Source organism: Pelodiscus sinensis, chromosome 8 (genome assembly GCF_049634645.1).
Source record: "Pelodiscus sinensis isolate JC-2024 chromosome 8, ASM4963464v1, whole genome shotgun sequence".
In the NCBI taxonomy this organism is placed as follows: domain Eukaryota; kingdom Metazoa; phylum Chordata; order Testudines; family Trionychidae; genus Pelodiscus; species Pelodiscus sinensis.
The window spans coordinates 36,604,355-36,622,505 of NC_134718.1; the positions used below are offsets into that span (position 1 = coordinate 36,604,355).

General features: G+C 43.5%; 1 protein-coding gene across 18 annotated transcripts in view; it reads left to right on the forward strand.

Annotated features, from left to right (window-relative positions):
- The window catches only part of PCDH15 (protocadherin related 15), a 1,467,631-nt gene that overhangs the window by 1,330,499 nt on the left and 118,981 nt on the right, over positions 1-18,151 (forward strand). For all 18 annotated transcript variants that reach the window (XM_075935032.1, XM_075935037.1, XM_075935036.1 and 15 more), the window contains one exon: positions 1,029-1,169. In XM_075935032.1, coding sequence (XP_075791147.1) covers positions 1,029-1,169 — 141 coding nt within the window. The remainder of the gene's footprint in view (positions 1-1,028; positions 1,170-18,151) is intronic.

Sequence of the window (18,151 nt, forward strand, 5' to 3'; positions counted from 1 at the left end):
AATATGCTAATTGAACTAAAACAATTTCAGAATGTGGCATATATAAATAAAACAGTTAGTGCTAAATCCTGGCTCCCCACCATGGCCAAGTAGCAGAAGCTGCTCTAGCCTCCACTACCCTACTTTCATAAATCATAGAGGGAAATTTGCGATAACATATTTTGTACTTGTTTTAGCTGATTGTAACAGAACTGTTTGCAAAAAGACTCCACATAACTTGAGTCAGTTCATACTAGCCTGCTGCAGCTTCACTCCTTGTTGTGGACCATTTTCTTGCCTGAGATGAACCCATGCCTCTTCTTCTGACTTGTCAATGATCTTCAAACAGATAACTGCAGATGTTGAGTTAACTGCACGCTTATACCTTTTTTCTGTCCATACAGTGCCCTGGCCCTTCTAGAGTGACCAATAGGAATGTCTAGTCTGTAACTGATTGCTATCAACAGGTCTTTCAGCTGCCCTGGTGATACTGTCCTACTTACAGAGAAAACTGATTTGTTTTAATATACTGTAGATTTCAGTCATGACAGAACCCTACGTATTATGTGACGTGTTGTCTAACTCTATGTGGTGTGTTGACTAAATCTGGTATTTAAAGAAAGAGGTAAACATGTAGTCTCAAGCTTACCTCATTCTCAGGCACTCACCATGCTTGATCTTAAAAACTGTAAACAAAACGACACTAAAGTTATTTGGGGGAAAACGGTATTAACCTTCTCTCAGATGCAGGAAGAGGTTATATATCTAAATAACTTTTGCAGCTTGCCCTAAAATTTGCTGTGCCAGTGCCTAATTCCAGTACCCAGATCAGCAGTTGATCATGGAAACAAAGAGCACTGTGGGGGCCAGGAACACTGGAGGCCTAAGGGTGGTGAAAGTTTTAGATTCCTCAACCTCTGAACTAGGACACAGGAATGACCAAGGTCTTTACAAGATTGGAAATACTTAGTCTTAAAGGTTTAATGAAATATCCTATCATCATTTACAGTCTTTAGAAAGTGACTAGTTTTATGTTTGCTGCATTACAGATGTTTTCGCCATCAATAACAGAACAGGTGTTATCTTCATTAAAAAGCCTCTTGACTACGAAAGTGTGAAAAGCTATAAACTTCGGGTACAAGCAGACTCCCTACAAGTGGTTCGATCTAATCTACGTGTCCCTTCCAAAAGTAAGTTATATTTCATGGATTTTCAAAAATACAAACATATTTTTTTAAAAGTTGAGAATAAATAATGTTACTATGTAGCTTATTTTATAGGGTACTGAGAATCATTCACTCTAACCAGTTATATAATAAATTTGTGTTGCTGTACTTTCATTCTGTATGTAGATAGTGATACCAAATAAATTGTAAAATATGCATTGATGCCTACCTAACAGTGTCTGCTCCTAAGAATGGGTTCTCGGAAGACATAATACATTATATGTCCATTATTTACATTTTTAACCTCATTATACACAGGAAAACAGGCCTCCAAGAGTTGAATTAATATTCTGTATAATTACAGTTTCTTCTTTAAATTGAAACAAAACCCATCAAGATCTCACTGACACAAAGTTTAAGAATATTTTTTCAAATGAAATATACAGTCCAAATACACACAGTTCACCATTTCTGCATTTCTTGAGTGCAGGGTTCTAAAGTTCTCTAATGCCACTTGTAAATTTATCTCTAGAGGCGTGTCTAAACTACATGGCTCCGTCGATGGAACCATGTAAATTAGGCAGGATGGCAAAGGGAAATGAAGCGGTGATTTAAATAATCGCCGCTTCATTTAAATCAAAATTGCTGCCGCGCTGAGCTGATCAGCTGATTGTCGGCACAGCGTGGCAGTCGAGATGGGGATCTACCAACCCCAGAACCCTTCATCAGCAGATCCTGTAAGCCTCACTAGGCTTTGCACTTTTTATGAAGAGGGAGGGAATGTACTATGTACAGGATTTGGTTTTCTTTATGGCTGAAAAAAGCCTTTGCTGGTGATTGAGATGTTCTTTTTTCTTTCATACCACTTTCTGAACATATCAAAATGAAGATTTAAAGATGTATGCCAGGGACAAGAGCATGAGGGAGAGGATGAGTCCCCACCTGGAATGAGGGAGGAGTCAGGGACAAGAGAATTGTGGGGGGAGGATTGATCTCCAGCTGAAGCAAGGCATGGGTGGGGGTAAGAGCACAGTGGGGTAGAGGCAGAATCAGTCTCTGGAATGAGAGAGGGTCTGGGGGAGGGGGGAGGTAAGCACAGTAGTGCTGGGGAGAGAGCAAATGGGATTTCCTCCACCCATCTAGAGATGATATCTATCTTTGTCACTGGTCCTAGCCAGTTCTTTGTCTGAGCTGCCCTTCCACAAAAAAGCATGGTAACAAAGGAGTCGCTATTATGCCTCTTTGGTCCCTCTCCAGTAGGAAGATCTTCATACAGCTTGGTCAGCCAGTGAAGCAGTTCAAACTAGCCATAATATAGAGACAGAATCAAGCCTTCCATATTTTTAGGATCAATATTGACACTTTAGCTGAAGAATCATAACATCTTTTTTTTCCCTACACTAAAGTGGTAGTCTTAAAAGAAATGTTGCTAAGTGTTATAGGTTATCTTCAAGATATGAACAAACTTATTTAAATGATTATACGTTGTTCTGTGTTTTAAGTTTAATAAAAGGTAATTTGTTAAATTTTATATTCATATTATAAAAATAGACATTAAATATATTTCAATGTAGAAGACTGTATAAATCTTAATCTATTTAAAGTGCTAGATGGTAAGGGGTCACCATTTTAAAAGGGCTTGTGAAATATAACAAAGGCTATACCATTGGGTAATAACCTTTTAAATAAGAATACACCGGTGAGACAAGATGAGTGTTTTATTGGACCTACTTTCGTTGGTGAGGGAGAGACAAGTTTTCGAGCTTATACAGCACTCTCCTTCAGGTTTGAGAAACTAAGTCAGAGCTCCTTATCAGAAGCTCGCTCCCCATGAACCAGGACACATCAACTCAAAGCAGCACCAGACTCTGCCAGAACAAACAGTGGAAAACCTGCAGACATATCTCCACTGCTACAATGATTAACACAGTCAAACTGTAGGTCCATCAATGGCTATTAGCCACAGTGGGCAGGAATGATGCCCCTAGTCTCTGATTGGGAATAGGTGACAGGGGACAGATCATTTGCTGATTAACTGTTCTGTTCCTTCCCTCTGGGGCACTTGGCATTGGCCACTGTTGGAAGACTGGATACTGAGTTAGATTGAACTTTGGTCTGACCTAGTATGGCCGTTCTTATGTTCTAATACACCTTTCAAAATCCATGAATCCTACACATGCCTATTACAACATGCTCTGTACCTCATCCAGCACACTAAAAAGGCCCAATCACTGCTATCTGGGTGAAATCAGACAATCACTAAGCTCTCTCACAAACTCACCCAGGAAAATGATAAAGGATAAAACCATCACATCCCCTATGGGTAAAACCCTTTTTTAACAAAGTGATCACTCTTTGCTAGGCATTAAAAATCATGGATTGACTAGACACACTGGTTTTATGGCTTATTACAACAATCTGTAATCCCCACTGACAACCCCCTCCCTGGATGCTTCCTGTTGCCCTTCCTTTTTTCCCTGTGTCTGAAGAGGTGGCACTTGACATTGAATGGTACCTTGAAATATATGTGAAATATGCTAAACAGTCTGTTCAAATCTTAGATTTAGCTGTAATTAAACACTGAGTTAGTTTCCCAGACTTGGAAAAAAGCTCTGTGTAAACTTGAAAGCTTCATCTCCCACCAACAGATGTTAATCCAATAAAAGATATTACATCATGCACCTTGTCATTCTAAGATCCTGGGACCAACACAGCTAGTGCAGCAGTACATAAAACACATTGATGGATAATTAAGATAAACTTTAAGCCTGAGCTGAAGTAAACCCTGTTATTGATTTCATTTTATATATTTGCTTCAGGCTCTATCCTTGTAATATTTGTCATTTTGAAGGGTGCTCTTATGCCAGAAAGGATGCCAAAGATTAATGAGACCAAACTTGTTTCTATTTACAATTAACATGGTTGCAAATAACACTAATGTACTGTTATGTAAGAAAGTTTCTGTCACATTAATAACACTTGGATCTGAGGCTCTTTGTATCACTCTCTGCAAGTTGTAAAGTTGTTGTGGGTTTTTTTTAAGTTTGATTATTTAACCTCCTCTATTCCGCTCCAAAAACAACAAACAAACAAAAACAACAACAAAACATTAAAAAAGCCCATCACCTTGAAGTTGGATGGAAGTTTAATGTAGTGTTCTAGGAACTTTGCAAAAAGAGAGAAAACCATTTTCATTTAAACTGATTTGTAATCCTGGTGCTGAGCATCTCAGTCCTTCGTTGCCTGGGTGGTGTGGGGGCTGGTGGGTCCCTCAGAAGCTGCAGCCAAAATCAGAGCCTCAGGCACTGGGCTAGGCCCACTCCCAGCATGCTGCTGGATTTCTTGCTGCTGCTTCAGGCTCTGTTGTCCCTTGTACATGGGTTTTCGTTCCCCTTCTCCTTGTTGCATTCCTACTTTAGATTGTTCCCGCAACTATTGTCACTAGTTGATTCTTAAGTTAGAACCTCCTCAATGGTGAAAGGAGTTTCGAGGTGTATTTGATCTGATTTTAAAGAAAAATGAATTTAATAATCTGAAATACTGTACAAATGAAGTACAGAGACAATTTGGCAATTACGTGTAACAATTCCTGCTTATACTGACAGAGCATTATCAAACTTATCTCATAGTAGACAGAAAAACCCAGGGATCTTTTGCCACCAGTTTATTATAAGCTGGCAATAAGTTTTTTAAAGCTAAAGTCCATCAGACTCAATCAACATTGTACTGCTGATTTTTCTTGGTATTTGTGAAATTTTAACTCAGTCTTCAGAAAATAGATCTTTAATAAACCTGAAAGCTCAGAGGGTATGTCTACACTAGCCCCCTAGTTTGAACTAGGGAGGCTAATGCAGGCATTCGAAGTTGCAAACGAAGCCTGGGATTTAAATATCCGGGCTTTATTTTCATCTTTCCGTCCAGGTGCCATTTTTAAATCCCCCTAGTCCAAACTAACTGCCCATGGCTACATGCGACAGTCAAACGTTAACTCGAACTAAGTCCTTAGTTCGAGTTAACTGTTACACCTCATTCCACAAGAGGGATTTAAAAATGGCGCCCAGATGGGAGATGGAAATAAAGCCCAGGATATTTAAATCCCGAGCTTCATTTGCAACTTCGAATGCCTATGTTAGCCTCCCTAGTTCAAACTAGGGGGGTAGTGTAGACATACCCTGAGTTCCTTAAAGTAATTTAAGGGTTTTTTCCCCATAATATTAATAGATTGTGTGATTTTTTTTCATGTCTTTATAATTTAACCTTTAACTAGAGGACTGCGCCCTCTGTTCACTATGCTCTCCAACCCACCTCCCACGGGGGTTGGCAACCCTAGCTCTCCTCCCAGCCACCGGGGAGGAGCGGGTTGCAACTGCGTCAGCCCAGGTCCCTTCTCCCTCCCCACTGCCCCCAGCCATGCCAGGCCAGGCCCCTTCTCCCTCCCATCCCCTTGTGTGAGCCTGAGACCCTTCTCCATTCCGTTGCCCCTCCACCCCCAGCCATACCAGCCCAGGCATCTTCTCCCTCCCCACCAACTCCCTGCCCCCGAACCCAAGCTGTGCCAACCCAGGCCCCTTCTCCCTCCCCATCCCCCTGTACCAGCCCAGGTTCCTTCTCTTTCCCTCCAACTCCCCATCTGTGCCAGCCTGGACCCTCTTTCCACCCCATCTGCCCCCCCCCCCATGCCAGCCTTGGTCCCTTTCTCCTTCCGTGACCCCGCTGCACTAGTCTGGACCCTTCTGCCCTCCCCTTCACCCCAGCCATGCCAGGACAGGCCCTTTCTCCCTCCCTGCCCCCAGACGAGGCTGCACCAGGCCCAGCTCTGCAGCTGGGAAAGGCTGCGACACAACAGGCCAGGCGAGGCCTGGCTCTTCCCCCAGTGACAAGGGAAGGCCAAGGCCACAGTGTCCAAGCCCAGTTCTCCACATGGCTGCCAGAGAGGGCCAAGCTCGCAATGGCTCCAAGGATGGGGCCTGGGGCAAAAGGGTCAGGGCTGGGGGTGGAGATTTACCTGCCCGTGCCTATCCACCCAAGCCTGTGGATGCTGTGATGTGATGACATCACGTTGTCATCCCACAGGATTTTTTTTTATATAATGAGATAATATTTTTGTTTCTTCTCCTAATATGATTGCTCTTTTGCATGTATAATATAGGAGACTAGTATGCTAATTCTTCAAAATATGATGTTTACCTAACTCTCCCAGAGTATGTCTACACTACAAAGTTAATTCGAACTAACAGACGTTAGTTCGAATTAACTTTGATAGGTGCTACACTAGCGCTCCGCTAGTTCAAACTTAATTCGAACTAGCAGAGCGCTTAATTCGAACTAGGTAGACCGCATTCCACGAGGACTAACACCTAGTTCGAATTAACTAGTTCAAATTAAGGGCTGTGTAGCCACTTAATTCGAACTAGTGGGAGGCTAGCCCTCCCCAGCTTTCCCTGGTGGCCACTCTGGGCACCACCAGGGAAACTCGTCTGCCCCCCTCCCTGCCCCGGAGCCCTTAAAGGGGCATGGGCTGGCTACGGTGCCCATGCCAGGTGCAAGCCTGCCAGCACCCAGACAGCAGACCCTGCACCTGGCATGGCTCAAGCCAGCCACCCGCTGCCACCCAGCCCTCCGCCTCTTCCCGGGACCAGGCTGGCAGCTCCCAGGAGCCTGCCCAGGTCCGCAAGAGGCGGGCGCCCACCTGGTCTAGTGCGGACATCGTGGACCTCATCCATGACCTCTGCACTAGGCACAGGAAAGTGGCCGTCTAGGGCAGGAGAGCTGCCAGCCTGGCAACCCAGGAGCAGGTGTGCATGAAAATCAGGGTGGTCCAGTGAGACCCCCAACCATGAGGCCTGAGCTTAGAATGGCCATACTGGGTCAGACCAAAGGTCCATCTAGCCCTGTAGCCTGTCTTCCGACAGTGGCCAACACTAGGGACCCTGGAGGGGATGGTCTGAAGACAATGACCAAGCCATTTGTCTCGTGCCATCCATCTCCAGCCTTCCACAAACAGAGGCCAGGGACACCATTTCTACCCCCTGGATAATTTCTACCCAACATCCATGACTTGATCTCACTTCTCTTTAAACTCTGTTCTAGTTGTAGCCTTCACAGCCTCCTGCAGCAAGGAGTTCCACAGGTTGACTCTTTGCTTTGTGAAGAACAAATTTCTGTTATTAGTTTGAAGCCTGCTACCCATTCATTTCATTTGGTGTCCTCTAGTCCTTCTATTATGGGAACTAATGAAGAACTTTTCTTTATGCACCCTCTCCACACCACTTGTGCTTTTATAGACCTCTATCATATTCCCCCCTCCGTGTCCTCTTTTCTAAGCTGAAAAGTCCCAGTCTCTTTAGCCTCTCTTCATATGGGACCTGTTCCAAACCCTGATCATTTTAGTTGCCCTACCCTCTCCCACCTCCTTTTCCCAGTCTCCCCGAGTTTTGGTCAATTAAGAGAGATTCTATTTTTGAACACACATGTCCTTTATTTTGTACATCAGGAAGGGGGGCTAGGGAGGAGTAAGTGGAAGGAGGTGAGGGAGGAATGGGGTACGAGCCCCCGATGGGGAGGACTGGGATGGCTCCTCAGGATGGAAGCTCTCCTGCAGCCCCTGATTGATCCTTCCCCCCCCCCCCCCAGATGGCAGCCTGCGGCAAGTGCAGCCGGGCTGATGGCTGAGTGCTGTGATGTGCCAAGTGTGGGCACTCAGGGCACTCCAGGCCAGGACTGCTTGCAAGCGGGGAACCCCTGAGAACTGTCTGTCCAGGGTGGGGGTCGGGTCCCTTTAATCACAGCCCTCGGCTAGCCTGAGACAGCAATTCCACGCTCTAAATCCTAATCTGATGCCCTGCCGGCACTGCTTCCGGCCATCCTTAACCTCGGTTCAGGGTCCACTCAATGTGGACGTGCTAGTTTGAATTAGCAAAATGCTAATTCGAACTAGTTTTTAGGTCTAGATTCACTAGTTCGAATTAGCTTAGTTCGAATTAGTGCTGTAGTGTAGACATACCCCCAGTGAAATGAGGTTCAAGGTCTGCACTTCCATGATCTTTAGTCCTGACCTAAAAAAACCCTGTTGTTCAATTCATAATAAGGTAGTGCAGACATGACAGCCTCTTATCAAAAAGCCAGAGTGAAAGTTAAACTCAAAGTGAAGTTTGCAGCAGTGGACTAAATAGGGGAATAACTTTTTTAAGGCTGCTGAATTGAACTCTGATTTATAATGTGGCATTTTCAAAGGATCATGCAGACAAAATAGGGCTGGCATACAGTGAAAAGTAATTAAACACCACAGTGTCCATCTATCTGGGAAATGATTAACACAGCCAGCACAGGGCATGATTTTTTTCCTACTTCTGCTTATTGAAGAAAAAGAATCCTGGAAGGGAGAAATACTAAAGCAGATTGACTCCATTGTGCTTAATCAATCTGTAATGAATTATTTCATCATTCAACATCTTATTGAATCACAATAATATGCAACACTGAAGATATCACAATCTATTTAAATTGCTAAACCTGAGAGAAGATATAACTGTATAATACTTGCCCCTGTCTTGTACTAAGGGCTTGGGCTTAACTTTGAATATTTATCATGGTGCTGTTTCGAACAAGCGCCATGTTGAAAGCACCACATCATAACTTTGAATATTAGTATGGCCATGCAACAACACATTAACTTAAGGCACACGTAATAAATCAAATAGAAACTAATTCCTTTACAATTAAGTAAAATCTACCTTATATTTGAGAGTTTGTGTCTGTCTGTCTGACAGTCTGTGAATCTGTTCAAAAATTCCTCCTAAACGGTAAGAGCTATGACCACCAAATTTGGTATGCAGCTTCCTCCTATCATAACTTAAAGAAAAGTAAGAGTTAATTGTGCCAGGCCAATGGAATTTGCCAGAAATATGATTGTTTCTCATAAAACACAAAAGGAGAGGTCTCTTAGCAGGCATAGTTATACAGAATGGTCACAGAAGGGCGAGGTGCACCAGTAAGAGAGTGGCTGGGTGGAAACAGATCTCTGGATGTTTCCAGCTACCATACTCGTGTAAGGTTCCCATTGTGGTCACCTGGGCAGCATGGGCCCCAGTGCCCACGCTACCTGGATGATCTGATGTCCAGGCAGCACAGCACCCTTCATGCTGGGGAGCTGACAGCTGAACAGTGCAGCCCCCACTAACCCAGCCAGCCTCACGGAGCTGCTGGCTGGGCAGTGCAGGCCCCCTTGTACTGGCTAGACCTGGAGATCTGCCGGCTGGGCACCGCACTCCTGCTACCTTGGTGAGCCCCAGGAAGTTGCCGCTTGTGTCCTGGCCAACCCCAGGGAGCCACCACCCGGGCAGCACAGCCACTGCTGCCCCAGCCAGCCCCAGAGAGCCAGCAGCGGGAATGTGCAGGATCAGCCAACCTCCTGCACCCACTACACCCTGCCCTGAGCCCCCCCACCTCCCAACCTCCTGCCCTAATCCTGTACCCCGCATCTCCTGCCCTGAGCCCCCAGCCCCTTGCTCTGAGCCCCTTCTCACTCCCAACCCTGACCCCTTCACCACCTACACTCCCAGCTCTCTGCCCTGAGCCCCTCTGTAATGACCTAAGCAATGCCGGGTAAGTGTGCTAGTAATTAATTTTTTTAAATCATGTAACAATCTTATATAGAAAGGATGACTTAATGTCACTTAAATTACTTTATCTTGTGCCTCAGATCCCCATATATAAAATGAGGATAATACTTCCCTAACTTGCAGTCTGTAATTTACAGAGACCCTACCTTGTGCACGCTACAAAAAATACTGGGTTAATGCCCAAAAGTTTTCCAGGTTCTTAAAGTTGTATTTGCACCTGCATCACTGTTTGATTGTAAAAGATCAATTCCCAGTGTCTAACCCTCGTCACCATGTTTGATACATATTTCAAATTGTAGTAGTACAGGCAGTCCCCGGGTTACATACAAGATAGGGACTATAGGTTTGTTCTTAAGTTGAATCTGTATGGGTATGTCTACACTACCCCCCTAGTTCGAACTAGGGGGGTAATGTATGCATACCGAACTTGCTAATGAAGCCCGGGATTTGAATTTCCCGGGCTTCATTAGCATAAAGCCGGCACCGCCATTTTTAAAAGCCGGCTAGTGAGAACCCCGTGCCGCGCGGCTACACGCGGCACGGACTTGATAGTTCGGATTAGGAAGCCTAATTAGCCGCGCGGCACGGGGTTCGCACTAGCCGGCTTTTAAAAATGGCGGCGCCGGCTTTATGCTAATGAAGCCCGGGAAATTCAAATCCCGGGCTTCATTAGCAAGTTCGGTATGCATACATTACCCCCCTAGTTCGAACTAGGGGGGTAGTGTAGACATACCCTCTGTAAATCGGAACTGGCATCCAGATTCAGCCGCTGCTGAAACTGACCAGCTGCTGACTACAGGAAGCCTGAGGCAGAGTTGCTCTGCCCCGGGCTTCCTGGAATCAGCCTCTGATCAGTTTCAACAGGCTGAATCTGGATGCCAGTTCCGACTTACATACAGATTCAACTTAAGAACCCCAGGCGTCCCCAAGTCAGCTGCTGCTGAAACTGATCAGCGGCTGATTCCAGGAAGCCCGGGGCAGAGCAACTCTGCCTCGGGCTTCCTGTAGTCAGCGCTGGTCAGTTTCAGCAGCGGCTGACTTGGGGACGCCTGGGGCAGAGCAGCTGGGGTGCTGCTGGGTTGCTCCCCAGCTGCTCTGCCCCAGGCGTCCTGATTCAGCCACTGCTGAAACTGACCAGCAGCGGCTGAATCAGGACGCCTGGGGCAGAGCAGCTGGGGTGCTGCCGGGTTGGTCCAGTAGCGCCCAGAGCGGCGCTGCGGGACCAACCGGCAGCGCCCCAGCTGCTCTACCACAGGCGTCCACGAGAAAAGCCTGGTCTGCTGGGGGGGGGGGGCGTACTAGCTGTGCGCTCCCCCCAGCAGACCAGGGAGACGCGGGTCCTCCGTGGCTTTGCTCCCCGTCTCCCTGGTCTGCTGGAGACCAGCAGACCAGGGAGACATGGAGCAAAGCCGGGGAGCATGCGGGCAGCGGACAGCCCAGACGCGCTGCGGCTGTCCCGCTGCCGGCATCCTCAGAGGCTTTGCTCCCCGTCTCAGCAGACCAGGGAGACGGGTAGCAAACCCCATTCGTAACTGCGGATCCGACATAAGTCGGATCCACATAACTCGGGGACTGCCTGTATATCTAAACAAAGCATAATATTTTTCAAGAGTATTTGCCTCAGCCATCTTAGCTAAAATATACAAGCCTGAATCTCAAGCAGAAATTATTTTTCCCCACTATAGGGACACATTCCTTCTTGGTATACAGTTGTGAACTCCCTCTGACTTCATGGGAGACAGGATTTTCACTTCTGTTGTTTGTCTTCTTTTCAGAAATTCGTTTTGTCACTTCTCACCCATTTTCCTTGTGGTGTTCTCAGTATAACAATTGCAGTACATTCTTTGAGCCATAGTTCCTTTGAAACCTTTTTTTTTTTTTTTTTTTTTTTTTTTTTAAATATTGGGTAATTTACAGGCTAACTTACTGAGCTGACATTGTTCCTGCACATCCGTATATTGCATTTGTACTTTCCCCTCAAACTCCGGGCTGTACCAGTGATATCATGAGTTTGGATTGCATTAAATCATATCACCAGAGAGCTTTAAATAGTTTCTGACAATCCACTCTCTGCGGCTAGCAAATGATGCAGCAGTAATGTTACTCTACCTGCTATTTTACTTTTTTTTTTGTATCCCAAAACTTATCACATTCTGAACTTTACCAGTCTCAATCTTGGAGGTCTACCGGGTTCCATGAAGAACTATCTGTAATGTACACCTGCCCAAGTCCATGTTGTCATTTTTCTAAAGGATTTCTATGATGACTCTCTTCCTTTCTTCTATGTCCTTTTGGATTCACAGGGGAGTTTTTCCTTGGGAGATGCTGTGTAGCATTTACAAAAAAAAAAAAAATCAGTAACAGTCTTGTGCACTATATATAGAGAGAGAAAGAGAAAATACATGGCAAAAATGTTATAATATATACCATATAATATAGATCTTGCATTCCATTCTTGAAGGCTAGATAGCTGATGTGGAAAGTGCTGGATAAATAAATAATGGTGTTGATAGTTGCTTGCAGTACATGCTAAAAATATGAAGGCAATCATGCAGAAATAAGTTACATACTTCCCATGTAATGGAGAGTCCTTGACATCTAAATTTGATTTCTATACTTATCTGTTGTATATCTTTCTATCTTCTGGTCATCGTTTTCTTTCTTGATGAGTTTTCATTAGATTATATGCTACTCTAGAGTTCCAGGACATTGAATTGATGAACCACTGTGGAAGTAGATGACATTGAAACGATGAACCATTTTAGTGATAGGTGACTTTTAATGAGCCATTCTCTGACATGGAATTAATGTACCACTCTAGTATTAGATGATGCAGAATTGATGTAAGTTACCTTGTTAGATACCACTAAATTGATGAACAGTTTTGGAGTTGGGTGACAGAGTAATGATGAGCCACTATGAAGCAATAATGGCACAGGAATGATGAACCATCCTGGAGGTAGAGAACATTAAATTGATGCATTGTTCTGCAACTAAATGTCACTGGATTTTGGACAATTCAAAAGCTAAATACTGATTTTTCAACTCTTTGGTAAACTAACTGTTGATTGAACTATATACAAAAGGAGTATGAACTTACAGCATATCATTAGACAAAAATTAATGTACTTCATGTAAACATAACTAACATTTGTCCATAAAGTGAGTGGCATAAATTGATGGCCTAATAATCTTAAAACAAACAAACACCAGCAATAAACATAGGAAAGAAAATAGAAAATGACATACCACTTTGTAAAAAGATAACATTATAAACAGTGAGTTAAATTGAATTATTGTAAAAATTCAGTGATGTAAAAATCATCTCTTAGATTCAGTTAAATTGTAGTAACTCCTGTAGCTATAAGAGTCTGACATGACATTGCTCATGATAGAATTAAAGAATTAGAAGGCTGAGGAGTCAGCAGATTATGACATTGAATCATGGATGATTTGAAGTTTTAATTTACTTGGATTGTAATCTGTTTGGATTAGGGTCTTTCTACTATGTGTTTGTACAATGGTTAGCATAGTGGAACCCTAATCCATGACTTTGGCCACTGCAGTACAAATAAATAAGAATAATTAATAGCTTCCTCATGAAGACTTGTGAATTCTCCATTACTGTTAGGGAGAAAGTGGACATGGCAGCTGTGCAAAAAGCATGAATGTTGGAACATATCCTGCAACCTGAGGATGACAGTCTATAAATCCATCCATCCCTCCAAAAAAAAAAGTTAAGAACATTTAGGCATTTAACTCATTTAGTTATTTAGTTATTTCCTAGTTTGAAAGCACTCGGAGAGAAAGGGGTAAACTTGTAATCTTTTACTTGTTTTAAATATGATCATTCAAAAGCTGGTTGTAATATCTCAACATCAAGAGAACTGATGCTGGGGAGAATAGCAGTAAGAGCAAACACCTAAAATGAGATCAGAGCAGAAAAAGATGATGAGACACAGAAAGAAAAAGGAAGTATGGAAAACTGGAGAGGGTAATAAAAAAAAGAATGCTATCCAAAGATGTAAGACCAAAGAAAAATTGAGAAAATTAATAAGTTGAAGAAGAAAGGGGTGATCTATTGCCAAATTAAACTGTCTTAGTTCTCAAAATCAAAGTGTTTGTATGTCTGTCTCATCTCTAAGGCCGTGTCTAAACTACTCCCCTCTGTCAGCAGAGGGATATAAATGAAGCACTTCAAAAGTGCAAATGAAGCGTGGATTTAAATATCCCACACTTCATTTGCATAATCACATCATCGTGCTGTTTCGAACAAGCACCATGTCGAAAGTGAAACTGCAGTTTAGATGCGGTTTTTTGGACAACGGGGCAATTTTTCGAAAGATCTTTAAAAAAATCACCGTGTTGTCAAAAAAAACACATCTAAACTGAAGTTTCACTGTCAACATGGTGCTTGTTTGAAACAGCACCATGACATAATTATGCAAATGAAGCGTGGGATATTTAAATCCCCGCTTCATTTGCACTTTCAAAGTGCATCACTTACATGCCCCTCCCGACAGAGGGATGTAGTTTAAAAGTAGCCAATTATATGACTAATCTCTCCTCTACTGAGGAAATATTGCTGGTATTTTACTTTCCTAAGGAGTGACTAACAGAACCAGAACTTGTGGTTTCCCCTTATGATAGTATTTAATGCTATGGATTACAAGGACATTATGAATTCCATAGAGTGCAGAGGTAGAGCTAGAGATTAATCTAATTTCTTCCAATATTCACAGTTTCTAAAATTTGACATTAAAATCATAGAACACTAGGACTGGAAGGGACCTCGAGAGGTCATCAAGTCCAGTCCCCTGCACTCATGGCAGGAACAAATAATGTCTGGACTATCCCTGATAGACTGTCAGATTGTCCCCCTCAGTCTTCTCTTTTCTAAACTAAACAAACCTAATTCCTTCAGCCTTCCCTCATAGGTCATGTTCTCTAGACCTTTAATCATTCTTGTTGCTCTTCTCTAGACCCTCTCCAATTTCTCGACATCTTTCTTGAAATGTGGTGCCCAGAACTGAACACAATACTCCAGCTGAGGCCTAACCAGCACAGAGTAGAGAGGAAGAATGACTTCTCATGTCTTGCTCACAACAAGGATTTTTTTCCAACTCAGTTCACATGACCCTTCAAGACTTGCTTACTGTACAGCTGCTGACAGTAGTTGTCATTCTTTATTTTATCTTGAGCTATCACTACTGTCCATGTGGTGCCCAACTTTAACTGTCCTTTGTGACTGATTCGGTGGAGGCAGCCTTAAGGCTGTTCTAGTGTCTGTCTTGAAATGGTCATGGATGCAAGCAGATGGTATAAAAAATAAAGCCCTCACAGACAGAAGTGTTTCTAGTTGGCAGACAGTGTTTAGTGGAAGTTTAGCCCTCATTAAATGTTCTGTTTGATAAGACTTATTGCTCCTGTTTTGTCAGCTATTGACAGCCATCTAAGTTATTTTTAGCTGTAAGTTGGTCTTGTTCAGAATTTATTCTAACATATTTTAGAAATTCTTATGATTTCAAAAAAGAAATACTGTCCCAATGTCCTGAGCGAATACAGTGTTGTGTATTGTGAAGAAACCAAACTCATAGTATTCTAAACAGTGTTTTCACATTAATAATCATTAGGCTTCAGTTTTTTCTTTGTTTTCTCTTTCTCTCTGAACACTGCTTCCAGTTCCCAGCACAAGTGAGTGAGTCACGCTTTCTCTAACCCAACGACTATTCAAATAAAAATGGAGAGTGAAAAAACACCAGTAGTAGGTGTTGCTAAGGGACATCTAAACTTGAAAAATGTGGCACCTTAGAGACTAACAAATATATAGGATCATGAGTTTTCCTGGGTAAAACCCACTTCATCAGACGAAAGCTCATGATCCTATATATTTGTTAGTGTCTAAGGTGCCACAAGACTACTCCTTGTTTTTAAAGTTACAGACTAACATGGCTACCCCTTTGACATCTAAACTTGGGAGATTCACTGAAACAGGAATAAAAAGGTTTGGATGGGAGAGGGGAGGAGATAGACATCCTTTTTTTGGAGGGGACTCCTACTTATCTGTGGACCAACTGAGGTCAGAGAAATCTAGCTGAGCTAGAAAGACTCCATGTTTGGAAACAGAAGTCATGAGCTGAAAGGGAAAGATCGCTGAGCTATTTAGGGACTCTGCCCAAATCCAAAATAAATTCTCTAAATTGGGAAGGAACCTGAGGCCATGTAGTGCATATAGGTGACTTTATTTTGTATAGAACTGTGTGTTTCTCATGCTATTAAGATCTCATCTACACTGACCTTCCCCCTCGTTGATCTACCTTATGCTACTTCAGCTACATAATTAGCATAGCCAAAGTTGATGTATTTACCATGTCTTCTGTGTGGTAAGGTCAGCAGGGACTGTTTTCCCATTCACTCTAGCTACTCTTCTCAACCTGGCAGAGTACCAAAGTTGATGGGAGAGCATTTGGAGATCAATTTTTTACATCTAAAATAAGGATGTTAAGTAGGGAGTAAATGACTAATCGTGTACTTGATATAACTTGTATCAAGTACATAATTAGTTGATAAGGGGCCGCTGCAGCTGTGCAGTTTAAATATAGTAGGAGCTGGGTGTGCAGGCAGCCCAGCTCCTACATTTAAACTACATAGCTGCAGTGGAGATAGGTCTGGGAACCAGCACAAATCTGGATTAAAGCAGCTCTTACTACATTTAAAAGGCAGCGCTGCAGCTGTCCAGACCCGATGCAAACCAGGACTCCTTCAGTCCTGGCTCATGCCAGGTCCCAACCTGCACCTCTGCCTTTTAAATGTAGTAAGAGCTGGGCAGCTCTTACTACATTTAAAAAGCAGAGCCAAAGCGCCACTGAGCCACTGTCTCCCCTGCACTCCCTTCCCTCCGCCCGCACCATGGAAATAGTGCTAAGAGAACCATCTTTTAAGCTGACTCCCCCTAGCACCAGCTTCTGCTCCCCCCCTCCCTTGCTGCCTCTGATATAGGGGCAGCAAGGGCGGGAGGATTGCTAGTAGTCTACTCAACTACCCAATAAGCCTAGTCAACTAATCTACTACTCTTTTACATCCTTGGTCTAAGACGACGCAATGTACTGACCGCTTCAGCGTCGATCCACTAGGTAGTGAATATTTATACCTGCCTCTGGAAATTTCCACTACATGCATCTGATGAAGTGGGTCTTTGCCCACAAAAGCTTATGCTCCAACACTTAGTTAGTCTATAAGGTGACACAGGACTCCTCGCCGCTTGAGCAAACTTGGTTTTCCTTACCACATGCCCTTGTAAGTCACTTCTTGTGAGATTCTGGGGAATGTGCAAGAGCTGCTGGGGAAAATGGCTCTAGTTACAAGGCCTAGACAATTGCCCTATTCATTGCCAAGGGAGTGTCAAATATGAGTCTGCCAGTAGAGAATGTGCCTCAAGGCCGAAAGCCAGCAACAGTGCCTAAACTGCCCACCTCCAGCAAGATAAATATATGGATGGGAATTAAGAAGCTGGACCCTTCCCAGCACTGTGGTAGGTAATCCATAGGGGGACCTCAACCAGGTCAGTGACAGGTGCCTAAAGAGATCATAAGGCACCTGAATTCCTATCTGATTCTAGCTTAGAGTGATTTGCATCAAATGCCTTGGAATATGCTTGTTGATTTTTATTTGGGTTTGCCAAATCTGTTAATACAAGGTTTGGGCTCATTTGGAGATATTTATTTCACTTGCCAAAGTCCTTTAGGCAGATTATTAAAATCACAGTAAAGCAAACTGTTATTGAGGTCTCTCCAATTATTATTCTCATTCAGTTTGATTAAAATGAACTTTCAAAAAGAACAGTCTGTTGTTGCTCACTTCAGAGATGAACACATGTTCTTAATCAAGTTGTAGACTTCTTGTGTTGGAATTACCAGAATGTGAGGGACATCTGAATCAAATTTTAGTGTATGGTAAAAGAGAGACATAATGTAATCACTGGTAAAAGCATAATGCAGAAGAGTCCTGTAGTGCACAAGCTGTAACTTAATATCCTCCCAATGACACAATTCTGAGTAAACACTTGAACATGACTTCAGTTCAAATTCATTTTTCTTGTTGTAGTGAGCAGGGGTGGCCGCTCATAGACCAAGAGGGGGAAGAATGCCTCTCCAAGCTCTGGTGGACTGAGCCTAGTCCTACCCCTTTACCTGACCAGAAGTCAAGGGGGGGGACTATCTATACAAGAGCCCAGGCCAGTAGTTCGGTGAGGCCTCAGCCGCCTAAGGAAGCAGAGGTCTGCCCTATGTTCCCAAGCTGGGAGGCCACTGAGGACCTGGGAGACACAGAGAACTAGCCTGGACTGCTAGGCCCCCAAACCTATCAGAAAACCCTGCTGACCTTACC